This window comes from Spermophilus citellus (genome assembly GCF_964194105.1).
Source record: "Spermophilus citellus genome assembly, chromosome: 19".
Classification (NCBI taxonomy): domain Eukaryota; kingdom Metazoa; phylum Chordata; class Mammalia; order Rodentia; family Sciuridae; genus Spermophilus; species Spermophilus citellus.
Window position 1 is genome coordinate 18,358,329 of NC_138201.1, and position 21,521 is coordinate 18,379,849.

The 21,521-nt window shown below is 55.0% G+C and overlaps 2 protein-coding genes across 2 annotated transcripts in view; both read right to left on the minus strand.

The window, feature by feature from the left end:
- The window catches only part of LOC308638625 (uncharacterized protein C3orf20), a 40,494-nt gene extending 39,437 nt beyond the window's left edge, over positions 1-1,057 (minus strand). The window contains exon 1 of the mRNA XM_081276245.1: positions 320-1,057. The gene's annotated coding sequence lies outside the window, so the exon portion shown is untranslated. The remainder of the gene's footprint in view (positions 1-319) is intronic.
- A 1,871-nt stretch (positions 1,058-2,928) lies between these two features.
- On the minus strand, positions 2,929-20,522 carry CCDC174 (coiled-coil domain containing 174). Its single transcript, XM_081275992.1, has 11 exons — positions 20,373-20,522; positions 18,036-18,140; positions 17,585-17,685; positions 13,654-13,712; positions 11,892-12,072; positions 9,082-9,177; positions 7,927-8,069; positions 7,407-7,501; positions 6,869-7,001; positions 4,444-4,596; positions 2,929-3,548 (listed from the first exon to the last, which is right to left on the minus strand). The coding sequence occupies exons 1-11, from the start codon at positions 20,412-20,414 to the stop codon at positions 3,250-3,252; spliced, it is 1,407 nt and encodes a 468-aa protein (XP_081132118.1). The 5' UTR covers positions 20,415-20,522; the 3' UTR covers positions 2,929-3,249.
- Positions 20,523-21,521: the final 999 nt, after the last annotated feature.

A 21,521-nucleotide genomic window follows, 5' to 3' on the forward strand; every position in this document is an offset into this window, starting at 1 on the left:
GTGTCGTGGAGTAAACTGTCTACACGCTCCTGTCACCGCACAGACCAGCTTGCTGTGCGTGAGTGTGTGACCGCGGCCCTGGAGTCCCCGAGAAGCACCACAGAGGACGTCCAACCCGCCCAGGGCAGATGCTCACAAATGCACCTGCTTCCCGGGAACGCGTGGCTTTCCTAGCCCGTGACCCCAGGTCCCTGGTCCCCCGACACCACGCACCCTCTGGACGTGCAGGCGGGTGTCCAGGGCCTCCAGAAGCCCGGCCTGCCAGATGGGACGGCCAGGAGGGCCGGGTCCAGTGGGTCCTGGCGGACCCCGCACTCACCTGGGCCTGTCGTGGTCCCCGCCAGCTGTGGACATGGAACGGCCTGGCCTGTTCTGGCTTGAGGGCACGGTCCTGGGCTGGCTGCTGGGTAACTGTCAGACCAGTACCCGCCACTGGCCCTCGGGTTCCGGGTTCTACCGCCTCATCTGGATGTCACAGAGAGCTCACTGAGCCCACGCCCAGGCCGCTGGTCCCCTGGATTTCAGAGGAATGGACCAAACCATCCGCCTCTGGGAATCAGGTGCTGGGCCTGCGGGGGTCTCCTGTGGACAGAAGTGGACACTCTCTTGGGGGATTTTAGAAGCAAAACAGTGACTTATGGGGCCAACTCAAATGACCTGCGCCCGAGCACACGGAGGCCGGGGACAGACCCGGTGAGAACCAAGGATCCAGAGCAGGGACAAGGCGCGGCCATGACTCGACACGACTTGCTCCTGAGTTAAAAATGGCCCAGGAGGATGGCCATGTCCAAGGTGTGCCTGGAGGGCCAGCTGCCCGCCCTGCAGCTCCTACGGGACCCCGCACACCGGAAACGGATCTGGACCAAGGTCAGCGCCACTAAGCAACTAAATTATAATTTCATCAAATTTAAAACTTGGTGCTAAATTGGGTCATTGGAACCACTCTACGGGCGCTGAGGTGTATCTGGAACCTCCTGGATGGGAGTCTGCTTTTTCCAACTGAGTATTTCATCGTTTCTAAACATGGATCAAACTTCCTGGGTGGAAAAGAAATGTCAAACAGGTGCAGGCTACAGGCTAAAATGGCTTTGGACATGCTGGGCTGACTAAGACACATCACGAAGTTAACTTCACGTTTTAAGTGTGGTTCCCAGGAAACTGGAAATGAGCTGGGCCCGGTGGTCCTGTGGGTAATCCAGTGCTTGGAGGCTGAGGCAGGAGGATGAGAATTCAAGGCCAGCCTCAGCAATTTATGGAGGCCCTGTCTCTAATTAAAATATAAAAAGGGCTGGGGACGGGCTGAGTAGTTAAAGTACCTGATTCAATCCCGTTAAAAAAAAAAAAAAGACACTGGTGGCCTGGGGGTTCCTACAAGGCAGCCCTGACCTTGCACCTGGACCTGAGATTGAGGATCTCTACCGCCACCTGCTGGACAGGCTGCTACCAACAGGACCTGGAGGAACAGGGGGGCCTGGGAACCAGGGCTCCGGATCCCAAGAGGACAGACGCACTGCACTGGGCTGAGGACCCGTGAACTGGGTTTATGCTGTCACAAGGGCCTGGAGAGAGGGCCACCTAGTCTCTGTGACCCGGAGGCAGTGTGCCCCGCAGCGGCCACTCAACAGTGGCCACGAGGTGAGGTGCACACTGCTGCTGTCCAGGATGGTTGGTGGCACTCGCAGTCAAGGCCCCTTCTGCCCCCTGGCTGCGTCCACCCCTCGTCCTCCTGGTGACTCACTTGACAGAGCCCCCTCCTCCCGCCTTCCTCCTGTCATTTCCTGGGTCTCCCCTTTCCTACTCGTCTCTTGGTGTCCAGCGGCTCTAATTCCTTTTACTATTTCAATTTTTTTGGCCTCTTCCTCTGTCCTACAAACCACTTCAGCTGTTGCTTCTTCTACTCCTGATATTTAAGTTTTTGGTTGATTTTTGTCTATGGGACAAGATAAAAGCCCAAGGTCATTATTGTGCCTGGGACGTTTGGGGGTCTCAGCCCCCTGCTGGGAGGCTCCTCTCTCCCCCTGGGCGGTCTTGGCCTTGTCCTTATCGAAAACCAGCAGACCCTGAAGCCAGGCTTGTCCCCCGTGACCTGTGGCCTGTGCTGGGTCAACACCAGGCCCTCGGGATTACGGACTGGGGCTGTGCAGTGAGTGTGCGACTTGGGCAGTGATAGTCCCCAGGCTCTGTCCTCTGACAAGACTGTGGTGGCTACTCTGGGTCCCTTGCCATCTCCTGGTGGATTTTAGGGTCACCTGTCGGTTTCTGCAGAAAAGGCAGTTGGCTTAGTGGGGCCTAACGAGTAGATGTGTAAAGAGGGTTTGATGACGAGACCAACTGGTGACACCATGACACAGGTCTCATAGTTTCACCCGTCTTTCTTCAGAGTTCAGAGGTGGCTTTCTCAGGGCCTGGGTGGTTCAGACAGCGCTCACCTTGTTAGTAAGGACCCAGGGGCCCCTGCTCACTCCACGCAGCCCAGGGAGTGATCCGGGAGGCTTGGGGGACGGGGGACCGAGGGGCAGGAGGGCCGGCGAGCCGAACAACTTTACTTGTCACAACTAAGGAGCAGCGGGCTTTGGGCCCAGAAGCCTCCGGGACGCCCGGGTCCTGAACATACTTGTCAGATGGCTGCTGTGCACGCAGGTGTGTGTAAGGGACAGTGTGACGGCAGAAGCACGTCAAGGACTTCCTCATCGGCCTCTCATGAAGTGCCCTTCCCTGGTCTCACCATGGCAATGTGACTCCATGCCACCAGCTCCAGGGTCCTCGTGGAGGACCCTGGATCATCCTGTCCCCCGCTCACAGTCCCCCACCTGCGCCTGGTCAAGGGACCTGGAAGCCGGATCCCTGGAATGAAGGCGCAGGGATTCGCAGGGTCTGGGAACGGGACCTTGGATCTAGGTCACGGGTGGGCATGGACCAGTCCCAGGCTCCTTGGGACCCAACTTTATATGCAACCCATGCTTCTCCCTCCACAGCCGCACAGCTGCAATCCAAGGGGACCCTAACTGGATCAGGGCTGCGTGAAGGGACACAGGGAGCCTCCACCCATCAGAGAGGAAGGAACCGCCCGCCCCATTGCCAACGGTTCTCGTCCCACCCCCTTCTGTCCCTCGGTGGGAAATCCAGCCTGGAGCCCAGGCCTTCCAGGGACAGTACAGGAGGACAGGTAGCCCTGTCCCTAAAGCTGTGTCCCCTCTCTGAAAGGAAGACGCCGTCCACAGCACACACCAAGGCAGAATGCTTTCCAGGTCACGTCACTTGCTTGTAATAGGATATCATCTCATCCAGAGTTTCAAAGGTGACCCTGGGGGGTTGGGGTGGGCCTGTAGGGGCAGAGGAGGACGGTGACTGTGCGGAGCTGGGCTCCTGGCTCTGGCCAGACTGCTGCCCTGGGTCACCCAGTGCTGGTCCAGGTCTGTTCCACGTCTGGCCACTGCAAGCACCAGTTCTCTTTTGACCCACAAAGTAATCGGATGGCGGGGCAAACTCGGGATCTCGCTCGGCCCGCAGGTCTGACTGTCTCTTCGACCAGTACCCAAAGGAAAATTCTGGTGACAATAAGAAAGAGTACTGTTAGAATCTGTTAAATTTAGAGTTATTGTTTTACAATCGTTGTGCATCTTTTTCTTTGGTACCAGGGATTGAACCCCGGGGTGCTTCACCACTGAGCCACATCCCCAGCCCTTTTTATTGTTTATTTTGAGACAGGGTCTTATTAAGTCGCTGAGGCTGGCCTCCAACTTGTGATCCTCCTGTCTCAGCCTCCTGAGCTGCTGGAATTACAGACATGCTCCACCCTGCCCTGCTCAGTTATCATATCTGTATTTTTAAAACTCACAAATTCTTAAAGAACAAGGATAGCAACAACAAAACCGTATTATAATGTGAGCAATAACAGTTGCAAGAAGTCAGGCTAAGGGAAGGGAGAAACGACTCCACTACATCTGAAAGTGAAATAGAGAACAGGACTGTCAGACATGGGGAGGCACTTGGCACCCAAACACAAATCTTGTCCTTGAGTGTTTGAAGGTGTGAAGTGGCCTGTGAGGCCCAGCCTGACTGGTTTTTCTACTCTGTTTCTAAGTGGCTCTTGCGTTTCCCCGCTCTTTAGCTCAGGATTGCATGCGCCCGGGCAGCGCAAGCTCAGGTTCTGCTGGAACCATCTCTTCTCAGGAGGCACAAGCTGGTCTCCCCAGGAGAGGCTGCTGCAGGCCCCTTGGTCAACTGGCAGGAATCAGTTTACAGACAAGTCTGCTCACGTGGGAACCAGGCCAAGGGGGGCACGCAAGTCACTTCCACTGGGAACACGGGAGACTGCTGGACAGGGGACTTCCCAACACCAGACCTGCATCCCCACACCTTAAAGTGGTTCCTGAAAAGTGACGTTCCAGAACTGAAACCACACCAGCACAGCCCGCCTGCTGCCTGCCCGGCCTCGCTTACCCTTCCCTCTGTCCCACTCGCGGACGTGCGGCACTCCGGGCTTGGTGTCCTTCCTCTCCTGGATGATGACTTCGACTTTGCTGCTCTGGGCAGCAGGAGGTGGAGCTGGCCCAGCTTCTGGTTCTGGAGCTGGAGGCCCAATAACCGCTGCGTCTGTTTTTTGTAAAGAAACAAAGTCCTCATTATGACAACGGAAGAACCAGATGTGCCACTCCTGAGAGACAAGTGGCGCTCAGGACTTACAAGCTTCAGCTCAGCAGTGTCCCACAGGGGTCAGACCCCAGGCAGGGTAGACACGAGTCTCTGTCCCCACCACGTCTCTACTGCACAACTGGTGATCTCAGGACCAGAAGAGCCCCGAGTCACAACCCCAGCACAGCAGCAGAGACTGGGGGTGCAGAGCGGGACCTGCTCCAGGCTGCGCCACTCGGGCCAGATTTTAAAATTTCTAAATGAGACAATTTCTCAAAAACACGGCAGTGACCCTTCACAGCTGGGAATGACGGACATTCAGGACACACAGCAAAAAAGCAGGCAACACGAAGAGCTCACCTTGCACGAAACTACGACACCTATATGCAAGTTGTCAGATTTCTAGATCTTTCTGGACTCCTTTCAGGGCTAACTGAGGTTTTGCTCAGATGTTAGAAAACGGCTCCCTGCAGCCTGAGGTCCCTCCCAGGAGCCTTTCCCAGCCCACCCCCCCTGCAGCCTGTTTGCCCTGGGCCTGAGCCCTGCCTGTGGGCTGTCAAAGCACAGGTTCTGGGTGACCTCTGACCCCACCTTCCTCAAGGGGAAGCGGCTCCCCTCTCCTCCTGGCCCCTTCCTGGGCTGATGGGGAGTGGGAGCTGGGGAGAGCTCTGGCCTCCAGGTCAGCAGGATGCGGAGGACCCCCTGGGGCAGAGCTGCCCTGCGAGACCCCCACCCGGCCACCTCTGAAGTACTAAAGGGACAAACAGACCTCCCCTTCTCTGCCCCACAAGGGACCCACTGCAGTAGCTCAGCTGCTTCTCCATCCCGCACACAGGAAGCTAGTGGGACAGCACTGAGCAGCGCAGCCGAGGGACGCCGTGCCCCCAGTGCCCAGGCACCAACTGCTGCAGCACTGTTTCTCGGTAAGCTGTCTACATTCATGTCTCTGAAGTTTTATTTTACTACCAAGTTTATGAATGAATTTGAAAGCAAGAGGATTCGGGAAAGGCCCACTCACACTGCTGGTGGGCCTGCAAACAGGGCAGCCAACATGCAGAGCAGCAGGGAGACTGCTCAGGAAACTGGGAATGGGACCACCATGTGACCCAGCTGTCCCTCTCCTCGGTCTATACCCAAAGGACTAAAAATGACCATACTACAGGGACACAGCCACATCAAGGCTGATAGCAGCACAATTCACAACAGCTAAACTGTGGAGCCAACCTAGATGCCCTTCAGTAGGTGAATGATAAAGAAAATGTGGCACAGATACACAGGGGAACATTACTCAGCAATAAAAGAGAATAAAATTATGGCATTGGCAGGTAAATGGATGGAGTTAGAGAATATCATGCTAAGTGAAGTTAGCTAATCCCCAAAAACCAAAGGCTGACCCATAAAGGGGGAGAGGGCAAGGGAGGAATGGAGGGGATAGGGACAAAGGGGAGGGAGGAGTAGGGAAGGGGGTATGGGGGCAGGAAAGATGGTGGAATGAGATGGATGTCATTACCCAGGTACACGTAGGACTGCCCCTATGATATGACGCTACCCAGTGTACAACCAGAGGAGTGAAAAGTTGTGCTGCAGCTGTGCCCAATGACTCAAAATGCATTCTGCTGTCATATGCGCATAATTAGAATGAATTTCAAAAAGTACTACAGCCATTAGTTTAAAAAAAAAAAAAAGATGTCTAAAAGGCAAGGAGGAAGTGTGAATGTTCCCCCATAGAGACCTAATGAAGACACTTGCCCTGGTTTAGGAATGACACATACAGTGCACGCGTACGGATATGTAACAGCAAATTCCCCCGCCCACACAGTCGGGTGTGCTGGGCGTTGGCCCAAGAAAGGGCTACACAACGCATGCACGTACCCACACGTCACGTGGACCCGTAAATACGCACAACTGTTTTGTGAATTTAAAAAATAAAAATAAAAATGTTAATTCCATGATACACACGCGCATGCATACACTTTCCCTTAAGGTGCTTTTCTTTGGGTCTTGGTGACTAACCCACCACATTAGGAGGCGCCCAGTGAATTATCTGTCTGTTGTGCAGAAGTGTCTCAGTGTCATCTGCATCACTCTGGTCACACACACTGCTCGTGCAGGACCCCAGCCTGCTGTTAAAGGCTTAGGTAAACTGAGGCTCCCTCCCCACAGCAGCCCTGCGGGGCGACGCAGACGGCCCCAGTTTCCCTCCTGAGGGCCAGAGCCCTGAGTTGCGCGCTACCTGGGTCGCCCTCTTCAGTCCCGTCGTCTTTGGATTTTTTCATCTTCTTTTGGCGCAGCTTGGCCAGCCTGGCTTCCAACAGAGCCTTCCGCTTTTCCTTTATGTTTTCCCGCTTGAGTCTCTGATCTGTTGTCTAGAGAAAAAGCCAGAAAATCATATTTTGGGGAGTCAGATTCACAATATTTCTTTCCAAAAGGATGAAATAATTTTCTTCTAAAATCAGACAAATTCATTGGTTCTCACAGCACATCTGAGAAGCTACCATGGAGACGCTGAGAATGAAGACCTAGGAGGTGCTCTTGTGAGAACTCTGGGGCCCGGGGTCACAGGCACAGCGCTGGCCTGGCACGTGGGAGGCCCTGAGTCCCATCCCCAGCACCACAGGAAAATTAATAAAATAAAACAAAGGCATCTGTCTACTCACGACTACCAAAAACAGAAAAAGAGAATAACTCTTAACGTCTTAGGAAGTTTAAGAAGAACATCTTGAAACCAAAGGCCGAGCGTTCTCCCTGACAGGTGGGTGCTGCCTGTGTACCTGCTCGCGCAGCGTCTCCAAGGTCTTCATCTGCTTGCTCCTCAGCTCCTGGTCTCGGGCAAAGGCAAAATACCCAACGCCCAGCTGCCGGGCCTCTGGAAGGAGTCAGCGAGATGCAGAGGTTAGACTTCCCTGAGCATCCGACGATGCTTGGGCCAGATTTCCCACCCACACCAAAAAGGAACCATTGCTCTCTGCACAGGTTTTTAAAAATGTCCCATTTTTTAAATGCACAATTAAGCAAAATTACAAAAATGGAGTTGAAACTAGTTTTCGTCTTGTGTGCAAAGATGCGTCCACCTCCAGCCACAGCTGTCCGTAACAGCTGGGTCCACAGGCGCTGCAGGAGGGAGATGTTCTCCACGTGAGTGTCCCCTGGGCTGTCGAGTGGGCAAGGAGCATCTCTCCAGGGCAGGGTCTCCTCTGCCAGAGTGACCACCTTGTGAATGCTCCCGTTACACCTGTCCCCAGGCCACGATCTTAGAAAGTGGCTTGAAAAGCTGCCAGGGACCAGCAATACCGTTCTCCCGGATGTCCTCGTAGTGCAGGGGACCCACGGGCCGCTGCAAGGCCTCCCGCTCCTCCTCCTCCCACTGCTGACGCTGCAGCTCCTTCCTCATGTCCTCCGACAGCAGGGTCTTCTCGGTGGCAGGACTGACGAAGCTGGGAGAGGACACGGCACAGTAAGGCTCGCTGCAGGCCACCCCGGGGTGGCCCTGCTGGAGCTCAGCGGCGGGGACCAGGGGAAAGCAACACTGTTTGGTAGGGACACAGCTCCCCACAGGGGCTTCTGGACTACAAGACCACTAGTGGTCAGCGAGGGAGTTCCATCTTTTAAACCAAGCGCCAGGCTGGCCGCTGAGCACGAGGGGCTCTTGCTCTATGACTAAGGTCCTGGCAAGACGGGAGGTGGCCTGGGCAGCGGGAGGAACCGGGGCCTGTGTGCATGGCCACCAGGGACACACAGCTGCCCAACACTGCACCCAGGGGGCCTCCTGGCCCGAGGTGGCCGAGGTTGCCGCTGTCCTTTCCTGTGCAGAGCCCAGGCCTGTCCACAGGATGCCCGAACCTGGGGGGTGGGACGAGGTGGCGTTTTTGCCAACCCTTTTATGCAGAAGTGGCTCGGGGAAGAGGGATTCTGTTCCCGGATGTTTTAGCAAGTTCAATCCCATGGGGGGGGGGTAAGGGAGTGATAGGGCCTTTACTTTAAAACCCAAAGACGATCAAAGGGAAAGCAAGTCAGCCACGGCTGCCCACCCCACCTGCCTGTGGGTGAGTGAAGGGGTGTGGGTTCTCGGGCCCCGTGTCCACCAAGGCTCGCCTGTGGGCCTGCCCTGGCCTCCCTCTGCACTGGTCACTCTGTCATCAGCCCCCAAGCTCCATCAGTTCCTTTCAGTAGCTGCGATACACAGATGATCGGAGCAGGTGCCCACAGCGGCCTTCGCCACCCGGGAGGCTGAGGCAGGAGGACGGCTGAGGACCAGGAGTTCAGGACACAAGGAGAAAGACTCTCCCCGAGTGTGGGCCACATACGTACGGGCAGGCCACCTACCGGAGAGCTTCACTAAGTGCTCTGTGAAGGAAACAGAGACGACCACACAGAGCCTCTGTGACTATACCACCTAACGCAGGGGCGTGGCCGCGCAGACCTGGCCAGGGGAGCCGAGGTACTCACAGTCTCCCCTGCAGGTTCTTGTCCATCTCCAGCAGACCTGGCAGGTCCTTCCTCATGCAGCGCCGGGATCGCCCCAGAGAGTCCACGTAATCCACCCTGAAATCAGTGACAAGGTGTGAGAAGGCGTGGCACCCTGGTCCCCAGGTCAGGGACATGGAGCCGGAGAGGAAGGGATGCGGGCTCAGCCACCACCCAGAACACGCTTCTTAACACTGGCACACGATGGGCTGAGGCCCAAGGGCCTCCACCAGACCTTTCAGTTTCAGAGGCCACAGCTGACACTCCGCCTCTGGCTTCAAAGGTGACCCTCCCACCAAGAAACCTGCCCCGCCACCTGGGAACCCACTGCATGTTGTCAGGTGGTCACAAACACAGCGTCAGCATCCCGTGACTTCACTGTGTCCCCTGGATCCCCACTGCCCATTTCCTTAGGTTCTTCTGAGTCTGACTTTCTATTTCCTTTATTTCTTCCAACGGGGACAATTCTTCCCAAGGAGTCAGAAATTGCTTATGTCATTGTGCTTTCTGGCTTTAATTAGGGGGAAACCAAACAATTCACCTCTGTCCTGGTCTCTGCCTGCTCTAGATGGTGGGGACAGGGGAGCAGGGCGGGAGGGAGACGCTGACATTTCACCCACGTTATGACGCGTTCTCCCGGGAAGCTACGGGCAGCGTGTATCCCGGCCTTCAGCAGGGCCCTGGGCGCACAGTGGGGTTTCAATGAGGACTAACTGGTGGAACCATCGGGCTCAGACTCAGCGGGCCGGGTTTCTCCGGCTGGACATTCCCTTCCTAGAGGGCAACACTGATTTCAATCAATGGCCCCTGATTTAGAACCCGAGGGTCTGGGCTTCCCGTCCTGTGCCCCACCGCTGATCCAGCGGAGAAGCAGAACCTCCAACTGTGGAAAGCTGCTTCTTCCCTTTTTCTAATGAATGGGAGGGAAGACAACTGGCCAGATGGTCCAAGGGATGATTTACGGTATTTTGGGGGGAAGATTTTCCACCACCTGAAATTTAACTCCTCAGAGGACTTTCCAAGCAGTTGGATTCTGGAGGTTGGTTTAAAAACAAAATAAAACACAAAGTGTCAGAACTGCTTGCGGTGCGTCCTCCTTCACCACGGGGTGCCATGTGACACTGCGCGTCTCCCCAGAGCTCTTCAAATCACTGGCAAACCGCTCGTGATCACAGAGGCCTTAATAAGCCAAAGATCTACAGGAGACATCAGTCTTTTAAGGGCCTGTTCTGCTTCTGAGGCCCCCAGCTCAGAACCTCAAAGCAGAGCAGGGCGGCGGCGGCTGTATCAGTGGACCCTCGTCACTAAGCAAGCCCTGTCTGGGGCCAATGAGGGGAACCAAGGGTGACTCCAAGGAGGGTTAATGTCACCCCGACTCCAAAGGGCTCTGGGGAGGGTGACACGTGGGCCCAGGAGAGGCCAATGCAATCAGGCAGGACCCAAGGACGACCCTATGTCTTCTCAGATATTTTCCTGGCAAGTGTCAATCATAAGTTAAGACCCCCCAAAGCAGGAAGTGCATTAAGTGTCACCCAAGTTCAGAGGAGGGAGAAATCACTTAGATTAGCAATGGGGACGAAGGGCTGTGACACGGGATGGGACCTTGTCTTTGGGCCTATATAGTGTTTGGTACCCCACACCCAGCCACCCAGCTAGGAGTCCTAGACAGTAGATGAGACGACGCCTCCTTCATCCCAATAAAACGCTGCCTCGGGCCAACGTGGCCACCGTGTGAGGTGAGGACACAGGTTCTCTGCTGTCTTTGGCTCACAAGTGACCAACGTGGGCCAAGGGCGAAAAACCGCTAACAAAGGCCCCCAACCGTCCTGGGCAGCTGGTGAGAACTACCCATCCCCCCCCCCAGTGCAGACCCCTGAGGCTCGCAGGCAGGGCGGGGGCAGGGCTGGCCCGGAAGGGGTCAGAGGTGCCCAGGGTCCTCAGACACTGCCCAACAGGGCTCCTAACGACAACGTCGTAGGCAGAGACCACCACGGTGGGACTGTCATTCCAGCCTCTGTAAGGAAAGCCCGGGCTCTGTCCCCACCTCTTAACCTACATGGAGATGACACCCAGAAATTGCCCGTGACAAAGCTCCCCAGGCGCCTGGGGACCTCCGGAGAGCAGCACCCAGGTGGCCCCGGGGGTGCTGTGACCTCCTGAGGGGACCACAAAGCCAAGGTCACGGGAACAAACACACACTGCAGCCTCCACCTTACAGATGAGTGAACTGGGCCTCCGAGGTCAGAAAGGTGACTGTGGTCACACGGGCAGCGGTGGGTGGCAGTGGAGCTGTCCAAGGCCACAATGCCATATCCCATGGCTGGAAAATGACATGGCCACAGCAGGGCTCACCTGGGGGCTCCCGCTTCTGCCTAAACAGCTCTTCTGCATCGGTGAGCAAAGTGCAGAGGGCGTCCCCAAGCACCCCTGGGCCTGGCACAGCGCTGGATGATGGCAAGGGCTCAGTCGTCATGTCTCTGTGGGAGCTGCCGCCTGACCTCTGTGACACACTGAGCACCCTCACTTAAGACGGGTCCCCAGTCAGGGGCACTAGCGCACACCTGTCATCCCAGGGGCTGGGGAGGCTGAGGCAGGAGGATCGTGAGGTCAAGGCCAGCCTCAACAAGAGTGAGGCCCTAAGCAGCTCAGGGAGACCCTGTCTCTAAATAAAATGCAAAATAGGGCTGGGGACAGGGCTCAGGGGTCGAGGGCCCCAGGTCCAAGCCCTGGTACTAAAACATAAAGGGTCCAAAGACAGAAAACCAACACACAGCACCCCCCTCAGCACCCACCATTCTTCACTGGGGTCCTGGGGAGGAGGTATGTCTCTCTCTGAGAGACGCTCGTCGTCCTCCTCGTCCCTCTCGGCCGTGTTCCGGGACTCTCTGGCGGCACCCGAAGCCTCCATTTCCCTGCGCTTGTCTATGAGCTTCTGGGTGAAGTCCACGAGGTACAGCTCCTCCACCTCCTCGTCTAGGACACAGGGACAACATTCAGGCCTCGACGTCACGGAAGGGAAGCACCCAGGACCCTGTCCCAGGTCACCAGGAGGCTCCACTGCCCCTGCCAGCTCAGCAGTCAATGCCTCCACCCTGGGAAGGTCACCAAGGCACAGTGGTGCCCGCCCCTGACGGAGCTGGGAGCAGGCCACGGGAACGTGGACACACACAGAAGCTGCAGTTTCCTGCCACGCGTCCCTGGGGACGCCACAGCCCTGCCTTTCTCAGGCCATCAGGTGAGGACAGGGACCTTGCTCTGCTGCAGGCCCCACACACTTCCCAGACCAAGGCCGCGTTCCCCTGCCTCACACAGGGAGAGGACTTCTTTTCCAGCCAGTGGCCTTGGCTTTCAGACAGGCCCAGGCCCGCTCTGCAAGGCACACAGGGGGCAGTGATGTCCACCCGCAGGCCTTCGGTCACCGAGGAACAGAAGACAGGGACAGCCACGCAGCACCCCGACTTTAATTTAACCCAGGACAGCTCCTGTGTGCACAGGTTAAGGGAAATGCCACTATGCTGGGTTTAGATGCACTTAGGAGAGGCAGCGGTGACCCGGGCCAGCCCTGCCTGTCCCCTAGCTACACCCGGGCCCCAGGCTGGGCTCCTGCTGGCCAGTCCCTCCCTCACCCTCTGCTCCCCGGACCCTGCAGAAGGCTCTGCTCCAGCTCTGCAGACCTTAGGGGGCACCCCACGGCCCCCCTCCTCCCTGATAATCACCTGGCCACAGACCCACGGTCCCTGTCCTCTGGAAATGGAATGTCCACTGTCCCATAAAAGCCTGTCCCACTGCTGGCTAACTCTGAGCTGGACTTTCTTTTTCTGGGGGTCTGAGGGAAGGGTTTTATTACTTCAAAACAGCTGTAAGCACAACGTGGAAATATGATTAAAAAACACAAGAAACCAGGGACAGCGCTGCTTGCCTGGGACCCTAGCGGCTCCAGAGGCTCAGGCAGGAGGATCACGAGTTCCAAGCCAGCCCCAGCAATGGAGGCCGTAAGCAACTCAGGAGACCCTGTCTCTAAATAAGATACAAAATGGGGCTGGGGATGGGGCTCAGGGGTCCAGTGTTCAATTCCCCCGGCACCCCTCCCAAAGAAAATTAAAAATCAAAAACATAAAAACTGAAAAATAGAGAAGGAAAAACCCTAGGGCCTGGTATGACCATGACTCCACCCTGCCTTGTTCTACGTAAGTGAGGCTTACTCAGATCTTATTTCCTGACTGTGCCTGGTCCTGCGTCCTCTTTCTCCACCTGGGGACACCTGTCCCCGAGGGAAGACACTGAGCGGCGGGGCCCGTGCTGGCTGTCTCCCCCCAGCACCCTGCACAGCACCCACAGGGCAACCTGGAAGTCACTCTTCACTGTTCCTGTGCCGCCAGAGAAAGCGGGATTTTCTTAGTTATTTTTATTTATTTGTTTATTTTTTGGGGGTGCCGAGGCTTGAACCCAGGGCCTCCCGCAGGCCAGGCCAGCCCCAGCCCAGCCTCTCGCTCTTGTAACAGTAACAAATAAAGTAATAACTCAGAATTAATTAGTATAAATAAACACACTCACCTATAAAGTCTCCTTTAGTCATTTTGTCATATAACTTGGCTTTTTCTTCTAATTTTTCCCTGGGAGAAAAAAAGACACAAGTATTAAAAATGGCCTCCCAACTGTCCCTCCTGGTGAGGGGCCACCCCCTCAGCCTGACAGCTGCCACCTGCCGAGGAGGCCTGGCTAACGAGGTGGCCACAACTAAAGGCCAACAGGCTGAGGCAGGACAGCCCCACGGCCCCTGAGGACATGTGTTCCAGCGTCCCAGGACCTCACAGTGGGCACAGCAGCCCCTCAGTGAACATGGGACTGAACGAATAAATGGACAAGGTCCCACTACTCAACCTAACTGCTAACGCAACTGGAATCCACGGTCAATGAGATGCCTGGGAATAAGGACAGTTTCCAGTCGTGGACGCTGAACAGGAGACCAAAGTGGAGGCCAAGCTTTACGCATGACCGCTTTAGACACCGGCCCTGGCCCCTCGTGGACCTGGAAACCAACTTCTTAGAAGTCTATTAAAAATACGATAATGGGGCTGGGGCTCAGGGTAGAGCGCTCACCTCGCATGTGCGAGGCCCTGGGTTCAAGCCTCAGCACCACATAAAAATAAATAAATAAAGGTCTAAAAAAATGATGATGATGTGGGTGTCGTGTGCACACCTGTGATGATGTGGGTGCCGTGTGCACACCTGTGATCCCAGCAACTCGGGAGGCTGAGGTAGGAGGATGGAAGTTTCGAGGCCCACCTGGGCAACTCAGCAAGACCTCATCTCCAAATACAAAATAACAACTGAGGGATGGAGCCGGGCGGTGGGGCACCCTGGTTCGACCCCCAGGACCTCGAGAGGAAAAAGAAAAAAAAAAAGATGAAGTGTGTTTGGCGGAGGGCATGAATAATGGATGGGACACATTTGCTAATAAAGAGCAGACGACAACTTGGCATTTCGGCGAAGCAGCCTCTCTGCTCAGATTGATTCGGGTGACATTTATTTTTCGCAGGCGCAGGCCGGCTGGGAGGGCAGGCAGACCTTTAATCCAGAAACACTTAATGATAGGAAAGCACCCAGAGGTCACCCGCTCTTCCTCTTGTGAATGACCTTCATCACAATGGGCCATTTCACTTCTAATGTCACCTGGGTCGCTGCTGTGACAAGCTACTGACCTTTCTGTGCCTCAGTTCCCACGGACAGACAGAAAAGGAAACCTAAGGCTACTGCCTCCCAGGGTCGTCCTGGGGATCAACCAGATGCCACACACACAGCCCTGTCACCCTGGAGACGGCCACGGTCCAGGGCAGGAGGGTCCCCTTTGACTTCCCACAGGCAGCGAGTCCCCACCTTTGGTTAAGGATGGAAGATGAGACCCACAGACGGGTGCCTCTTCTGCCTTTCTCCCACCTCCTGTCAACCACCTCGCTCCACGGTGTGGGATGGAATGGAGCTGTGGCCCACCCAGGGGAGCAGCCCGGACGGCCCTTCCTGGTTCTGAGCCCCGGGGAGGGGAATGTCACGCAGACCAGGGAGATGGGGGCCTTGGGTGACAGTCACTAGTGGGGAAAGACATAACCACGTACAAGACAGACTCTGCTGGAGCACAACAGGGCAAGGTCTCGGCACCTTTTTCACAAAACTAAAGTCCTGAGCACATGTTCAGTAGCAAAAGGATGTCGCAGTGGCCATACCATAGCTGGGCACGGGGCACATGGCTGTGGTCCTAGCGGCTCAGGAGGCTGAGGCAGGAGGATCACAAATTGAAGGCCAGCCTCAGCAACATAGCAAGGTCCTGAGGAACTTGGCTAGACCCTGTCCCAAAATTACGAAAAAGGGCTGGGGATGTGGCTCAGGGGTTAAGCTCCCCTGGATTCAATCACTGGGACCGAAAAATTTCTAAAAATTAAAATTATAAAAGGCCATGTCTTTAAGTGAAGCCTGTGGTCTGCTGCAGACAGGCCAAGCACCATGCCCCCAGGTGGGCTGACACCCTGCCCTGAGTTTCAGAGCCACAGCAGCCGAGCAACAGTAAGCACTATTGGCCACTGTAAAGGGTTTTGTTTTATTTTTAGTAATTTTATTTTACTTTGGTACCAGGGATGGAACCCAGGGGCACTTAACCACAGAGCCCCGTCCCCAGCCCTTTATATATTTTATTTAGAGACAGGGCCTCCCTGAGCTGCTGAAGCTGGCCTCTACTTTGTGATCCTCCAGCCTCAGCCTCCTGAGGTTCTGGGATGACAGGTGTGAGCTACCACACCTGGTCAACTAGAAAGTCTTTATCAGCCAGTGTATCCACAACCCTAGATGACCATCGGGGCAGACATGAACACCTGGGGCCCTCTGAGTTAAGGGGAACCCTGTCTCTTTGCAGATGTCAACTGATAAACATAATGGAAAAATAATTAAGACAGAATCAGAAAAACCATCATTTTGAAACTGTCCGTGTACTAACTGAGGAGTGGCACTTCTACCAGCAAGGACAGACCACGGCGGGAAAACAGGACATCTAGAGTCTCCAGTTTCCCACCTCAGGCTACGGCTGACCAGGAGCGGGGACAGGCACCCTCACAGTGCAGATGTGGCAGACCTACCCTGACCTGGTGACCAGACTCACCACCACTCAGGATGACCTGCACCGGCCCCATCAGCCTCTGGTACCCGAGCTTCAACAGGACCCCCACCTTGGTAAGGCTCGCTGTTGAAGTACCTGGCGGGCACTCAGCAACGTCAAGGGCACGAGAGGCAAACGGACAGAGAGGAGACTGCGCTACACGGAGGGGACTGAGAGGTCGGAGCAAAGGCGACGGGCGATCTTGGGATCTTGCATCTTTTTAAAACATCACAGGACGTGACTGTACTAGGACAGCTGGCAGGATCAGAAATACAGACCAAAATGGACCTTAGAATCGATGGCACCATTTCACGTGCTGAATTTCTCGGGCAGGACAAGTTAGGTGCTGAAATATTCAGAAGCCCAGTGTCACCCTGGGGCGTGGGGGTGGGAGACGGGTGGAAGGAAAACTAGTGAGTATTCCAAAGGTCCCTGCAGCCTCCTTGCAATCACTGTGCTGGTCTGGGGGCAATCAGGGTCTCTAAATGTCCACGCCATGCCACCTAGAACCCAGAACCACACCACGGGGATTCCTTTTAAAAACCTGTGGACAGGGCCAGGCACAGTGCAGCACACCTACCATCCCAGCTAGTCGGGAGGCTGAGGCAGGAGGATCCCAAGTTGGAGGCCAGTTTGGACAACGTAGTGAGACCCTGACTCAAAATAAAAAATAAAGGATGGGGGACACAGCTCAGAGGAAGGACATCCCTGAGTCCAATCCTTAATACTGTGCTAAAGCAAAGAAACCAACAAACAAAAACCTGTTGATGATCTTAGTGTCTATCAACAGCCCAGAGAAGGATCCTCTTCATCTTTTAAACCGAGACTGTGTTCTATCATTTTGTAAAACAACAGTTACAAATGCAGATTATATTTTTTTTAGAGGACAGTCGGACCTCCATTTCCAGATCCCACATCTCCACATTCAACTCACTAGCGATCAAAAATATTAGGAAAAAATGTCACGCTGTGGCTGGTGGGCACTGTGCGGTGAGCGTCTGTGTGGAATGTGGACAGAACTGTACAGAGTCAGTACTACTTACACCACAGTCACACTGTCTCACCATACAATTTTCCACAGTCAGCAGGACCATGTGGCTTCTGTGCGAATATTTTATCATTTTACCTAAAGGGCTCAAGCACCCTTGGCCGTAGGTATCTGCAGGGACGGGTCCTGACACCAAGGCCCCCTGAACGCGAGGAGCCACTCTGTTGGCACCCACAGTCCACAGAGCACCTGACTAGGGGGACGCGACTTCACGTTTGGAAACCGAGAGTCAGATCGGAACGCTGTATGGTGGCCAGGGTGACCCCCAGGCCTTGGCTCTCAGCCCCACGCACCTCGCCCTGTCCAGCGTCTTCTGCTCCTCGGCCCTCTGTTCGGCATCCTTCTCCGCCCGGTTGGAGACTCCTGTGTTCTGCTTGCTCCAGATGCTGGGTTTCTGGAGGGTGATTCAAAGAGATCAGAAACGCCACCGACCCCACCAGACCAGACCCTCAGCCGTGCAGCTCAACAGGAGGGCGTCGGGGCCAAGGCTTCCCTGAGAACCTGAATAAGCCACGTATCAGCGAAGTGTCCTTTTCTAAAAGTAGCATCAATGAGGCAGAGTGGACAGACTGACAATGTGCTCTTAAATACTCCCACTGATTCTATTTCAGTGTCTCATACGCCTCATGCAGGTGTCTAACTACACATCCATGTGCACAGAGACCACCGACACCTTCTAAACCCTAACACAGCATGATTACCCCAGGTTTGGGATCAAGGCAGACACTTCGGTCTTATTTTTACCTTATTAGTTGTCTTTGGTTTTTCCCAAACGCCAGAATCTTTCAGGTGCTTTTCTTGCTTGAATTCTTCTTGTTTGCGGAAGAGTTCCGCCTTCAGATCCACCAACTGCAATAAACCACGAGGTGAGCGAGAGTGTCCCATCGGCTCTAGCACGCGACAGGGTTGCTCCGCGATTGCAATTCCCAAAGCAAGACCTCCCTTCCCCTCCAGGGACATACAACTCAGGGCTCAGACGCAGAATCCAACGCCAGATCAGACCCCTTCCCCCAGCTCTGCTCCAAGTGCATTTCCAGCCTGACTTTCCAAACTCCTGGGCACAGGGGAAGGGAACAACGCAGAGCAAGACATAAATGACGTCTGCGGCATTTATAGATTCAGACTCCACAAGCATCATGCGGCTCTGCTCTGAGCGGTGCTGCTGTTGGCTTGTCCCCATGGTGGCCTCGTTCATTACCCGGACGAATGACCATCCTACAGGGGACGGTCTCTGGTCAGCCACTATCTGAGCACTTCACTAAGTGCTGTCACTGTGACCGCTGAAGAGCAGGTCGCAGACGTGAATCAGACAGGCTCCCTGCCTCCAAGGGCCTACGATCTAATGAGAAGGGCAACTGACACTGGCTCAGCCACCAAGCCCGCTCTGCGAAAAAGGACATAATGACAATTTCCTTCCTAAGGGTCCAGGCACAACTGCTTATATGCGTGGGCCTGTGTGCAGCAGACGTCCACCACTGAGTGCCTTTAAGGAAAATAAGCACAACGGAGTTCAATGCTCTCTGTTTTAGAAGGAATCAATTTAAAAGGGACTTTGGCGAGGATTTTAATAACGCAGAGGACAGGCTGGGCACGCAGGCGCCACCTGTAATCCCAGCAATGTGGGAGGCTGAGGCAGGAGGATAGCAAGTTCGAGGCGGGTCTCAGCAACTTAGTGAGACGATTGTCTCAAAAGTTGATAAATAATAAAAAGGGCGGGGGATATGGCTCAGTGGTAGTGTCCCCCAGGACTGGGTGGGGGAAGCCCAACAAAGGACAGTTTCCTTCAGGACCTACTGTTGTAAATTCTTAAAGACAAAAAGGGGGAGGGACAGGAGAAATAGTGGGGAATTATATCAGCCCAACTACATTGTGATATTGTATTTGAGGACAAACATGTGACACTATTGTGTACAACCCATGATGAACGGGGAGAAAAAAATTTCACCTCATCTTTCAAGCCTTCTATTTTTTTTTTTCTTTTGGTACTGGGGATTGAACTCAGGGTCACTCGCCCACCGAGCCCCACCCCCAGCCCTATTTGGTATTTTATTTAGAGACAGGGTCTCACTGAGTTGCTCAGAGCCTCGCTAAGATGCTGAGGCTGGCCTTGAACTCCCGATCCTCCTGCCTCAGCCTCCCCAGCTGCTGGGATGATAGGCCTGTGCCACTGAGCCGGCTCCAAGCCTTCTGAATGACATCAAGTGTTCACCACCCTGTTTTCCTACTCTACAACTTCTTTCGAATTTTAAAACAAAAATGCTCAGAAAATGACCGATTCCCAGATGGCATTTCTACTATCATCAGGGAACATTTGATGACTTTTAACATTTACACCTTTGTGATTGGATTTTATTTATTTATCGGCACCAGGGATTGAACCCAGGGGTGCTTAACCACCCAGCCCCATCCCCAGCCCTTTTTACTTCTTATTTGGAGACAGGGTCTCGCTGAGTTGCTTAGAGCTTGGCTAAGCTGCTGAGGCTGGCCTCCAACCGGAGATCCTCCTGCCTCAGCCTCCCCAGACGCTGGGATGACAGGCGTGCGCCTTTCCAAGCTGTCAGACCTCACAGCTCCCGCGCAGCACATCCCGTGGGGACCCTGACCCATCAGTTTCTGCAAAGGGGACACCAGGAGGCACGCTCCTCTCGGGGACGAGGTGACAGATGCAATGTTCTGGAAAGAACCAGCTGGCCCCTGGGTTGGAGGGGAACCCCAAACGGCGATCTGCGTGCAGGGCAGGGCCAGGCCAGGCTTCCTTGCAGAGGGACACACGCTGGCCATCCAGGTCCCCGCGGTGGGGGTGGCCCGGCCAGGCTGCGGCCCTGGGAGGCCCGGGGATTCGCAGCCCTGAAGTGTCGCCGGGTCCGGGTCCCTGTCCGCGGGCTGAGCCGGGTCCGGGTGCACGTCACGGGGAGAAGCCAGCTCAGGACCCGTCACTAAGGGACCTGTCCCCGTCCCCCGGGCGGGGAGAGGCCGGTCCGGGTTCGCGGTGGGCGGAGCGCCCAGGTCCGGGGCCCGGAGCGCAGAAACCCGCGAGGTCGGGATGCGGTGCCCGCGGCATTACGTCACACCCGCACTCACCGAGGAGGCCGTAACGTCCAAAGGCTTTTTCCTCCGGTCCATGGTCACTTTCAGGGTCTCCGACGCCAAGACACAGCCCTCCGGAGCGCTCCCAGGCCTCCTAAGGCCGCCCGCGGGGTAACCGGAAATGCCTTGGACTAGCGACGCCGAGTTTCCGACGTGAGTTTCCGCCCTCGGCGCCATCTTGAGAACGTCCGTGGGTGGTGCGTACTGTGTTCACCGCCATTTTGGGAAGGTCAGAGGGAGCCCAGGGGTTGAAGAGGGCGGAGGGTATGAAAGGGCGGGCGTTCGACGCCATCTTGAGAAGGGCGAAGTAGGACTTTCATTGCAATGGAGGCCATCTTGAGTGGGGAGGGTTGGGTGGTGGAGGTGGATGGCGCCATCTTTAGAAGGGTGAAGCAAGCGCCAAGGGTAGCAAAAAACGAAGGTGGATTCGTGAAACTGGGAAAACCCAAGGGGCTCATGGAAGACCTGCTGCTGTGTGCCAGGCACCGTCTGTTAATTAATTCATGTTAATTAATTCTCACAAAACTCATGCCACATGGGAAATGATGATGTTGATGGTCGCAGAAATCATCACTAACCTGCATGCCGCGCTTATATTCTGTGCCATTTCACATATTCAAGTTTATGAGAATATAAACTCCAGAAGGTGGCTTCCTGGGTTGGAATCACTGGGAGGGACTCTCTGGAAACTTCTCTGGGACACCCAATAAAACTGGAGTGAGGAGACACTTTGTCCCTCTGCTCTCCGAGAGGACCCACTCTCTCCCTTCCAGCCCCTGGAAGCTGGAAAAGACAGAGATGGACCCTCTGGTAGGGCCTCCAGCAGGCCAGTACCAGAAGGACAGGTGACTTCCAGCTTCATAAGGGCCCATTGCCACCTCCAGAACTGTAGGAGAATAAATCCGTGTAGCTTTAAGACAGTGAATTCGGGGTAGCTTGTTATAGCAGCAAGAAGAAACTGATACAAACCATAACGACTGTAACAGTAACATTTCACTGCACATCAGGGCTGTAGATAACTCTTCACCTGGATTGTTTTATTTAATCCTGGTGCTACTGTCCTCCATGTGAACCAAAAAAAAAAAAAAAAGGTCCAAGAGGTTAAATGACATGTTAGAAGGTTAAATGACAGCTACCAAATAA

Bases quoted from the DNA above. Each gene is read 5' to 3' on its own strand.
- CCDC174 (XM_081275992.1), bottom strand. From the start codon at position 20,414: ATGGACCGGAGGAAAAAGCCTTTGGACGTTACGGCCTCCTCG. The intron at 17,686-18,035 runs GTAAAAATAAGA...ATCACCCTCCAG, and splicing joins AACCAAAGACAACTAATAAG to AAACCCAGCATCTGGAGCAA. The intron at 7,002-7,406 runs GTACACAGGCAG...CTTTTTCTCTAG, and splicing joins TGGAGACGCTGCGCGAGCAG to ACAACAGATCAGAGACTCAA.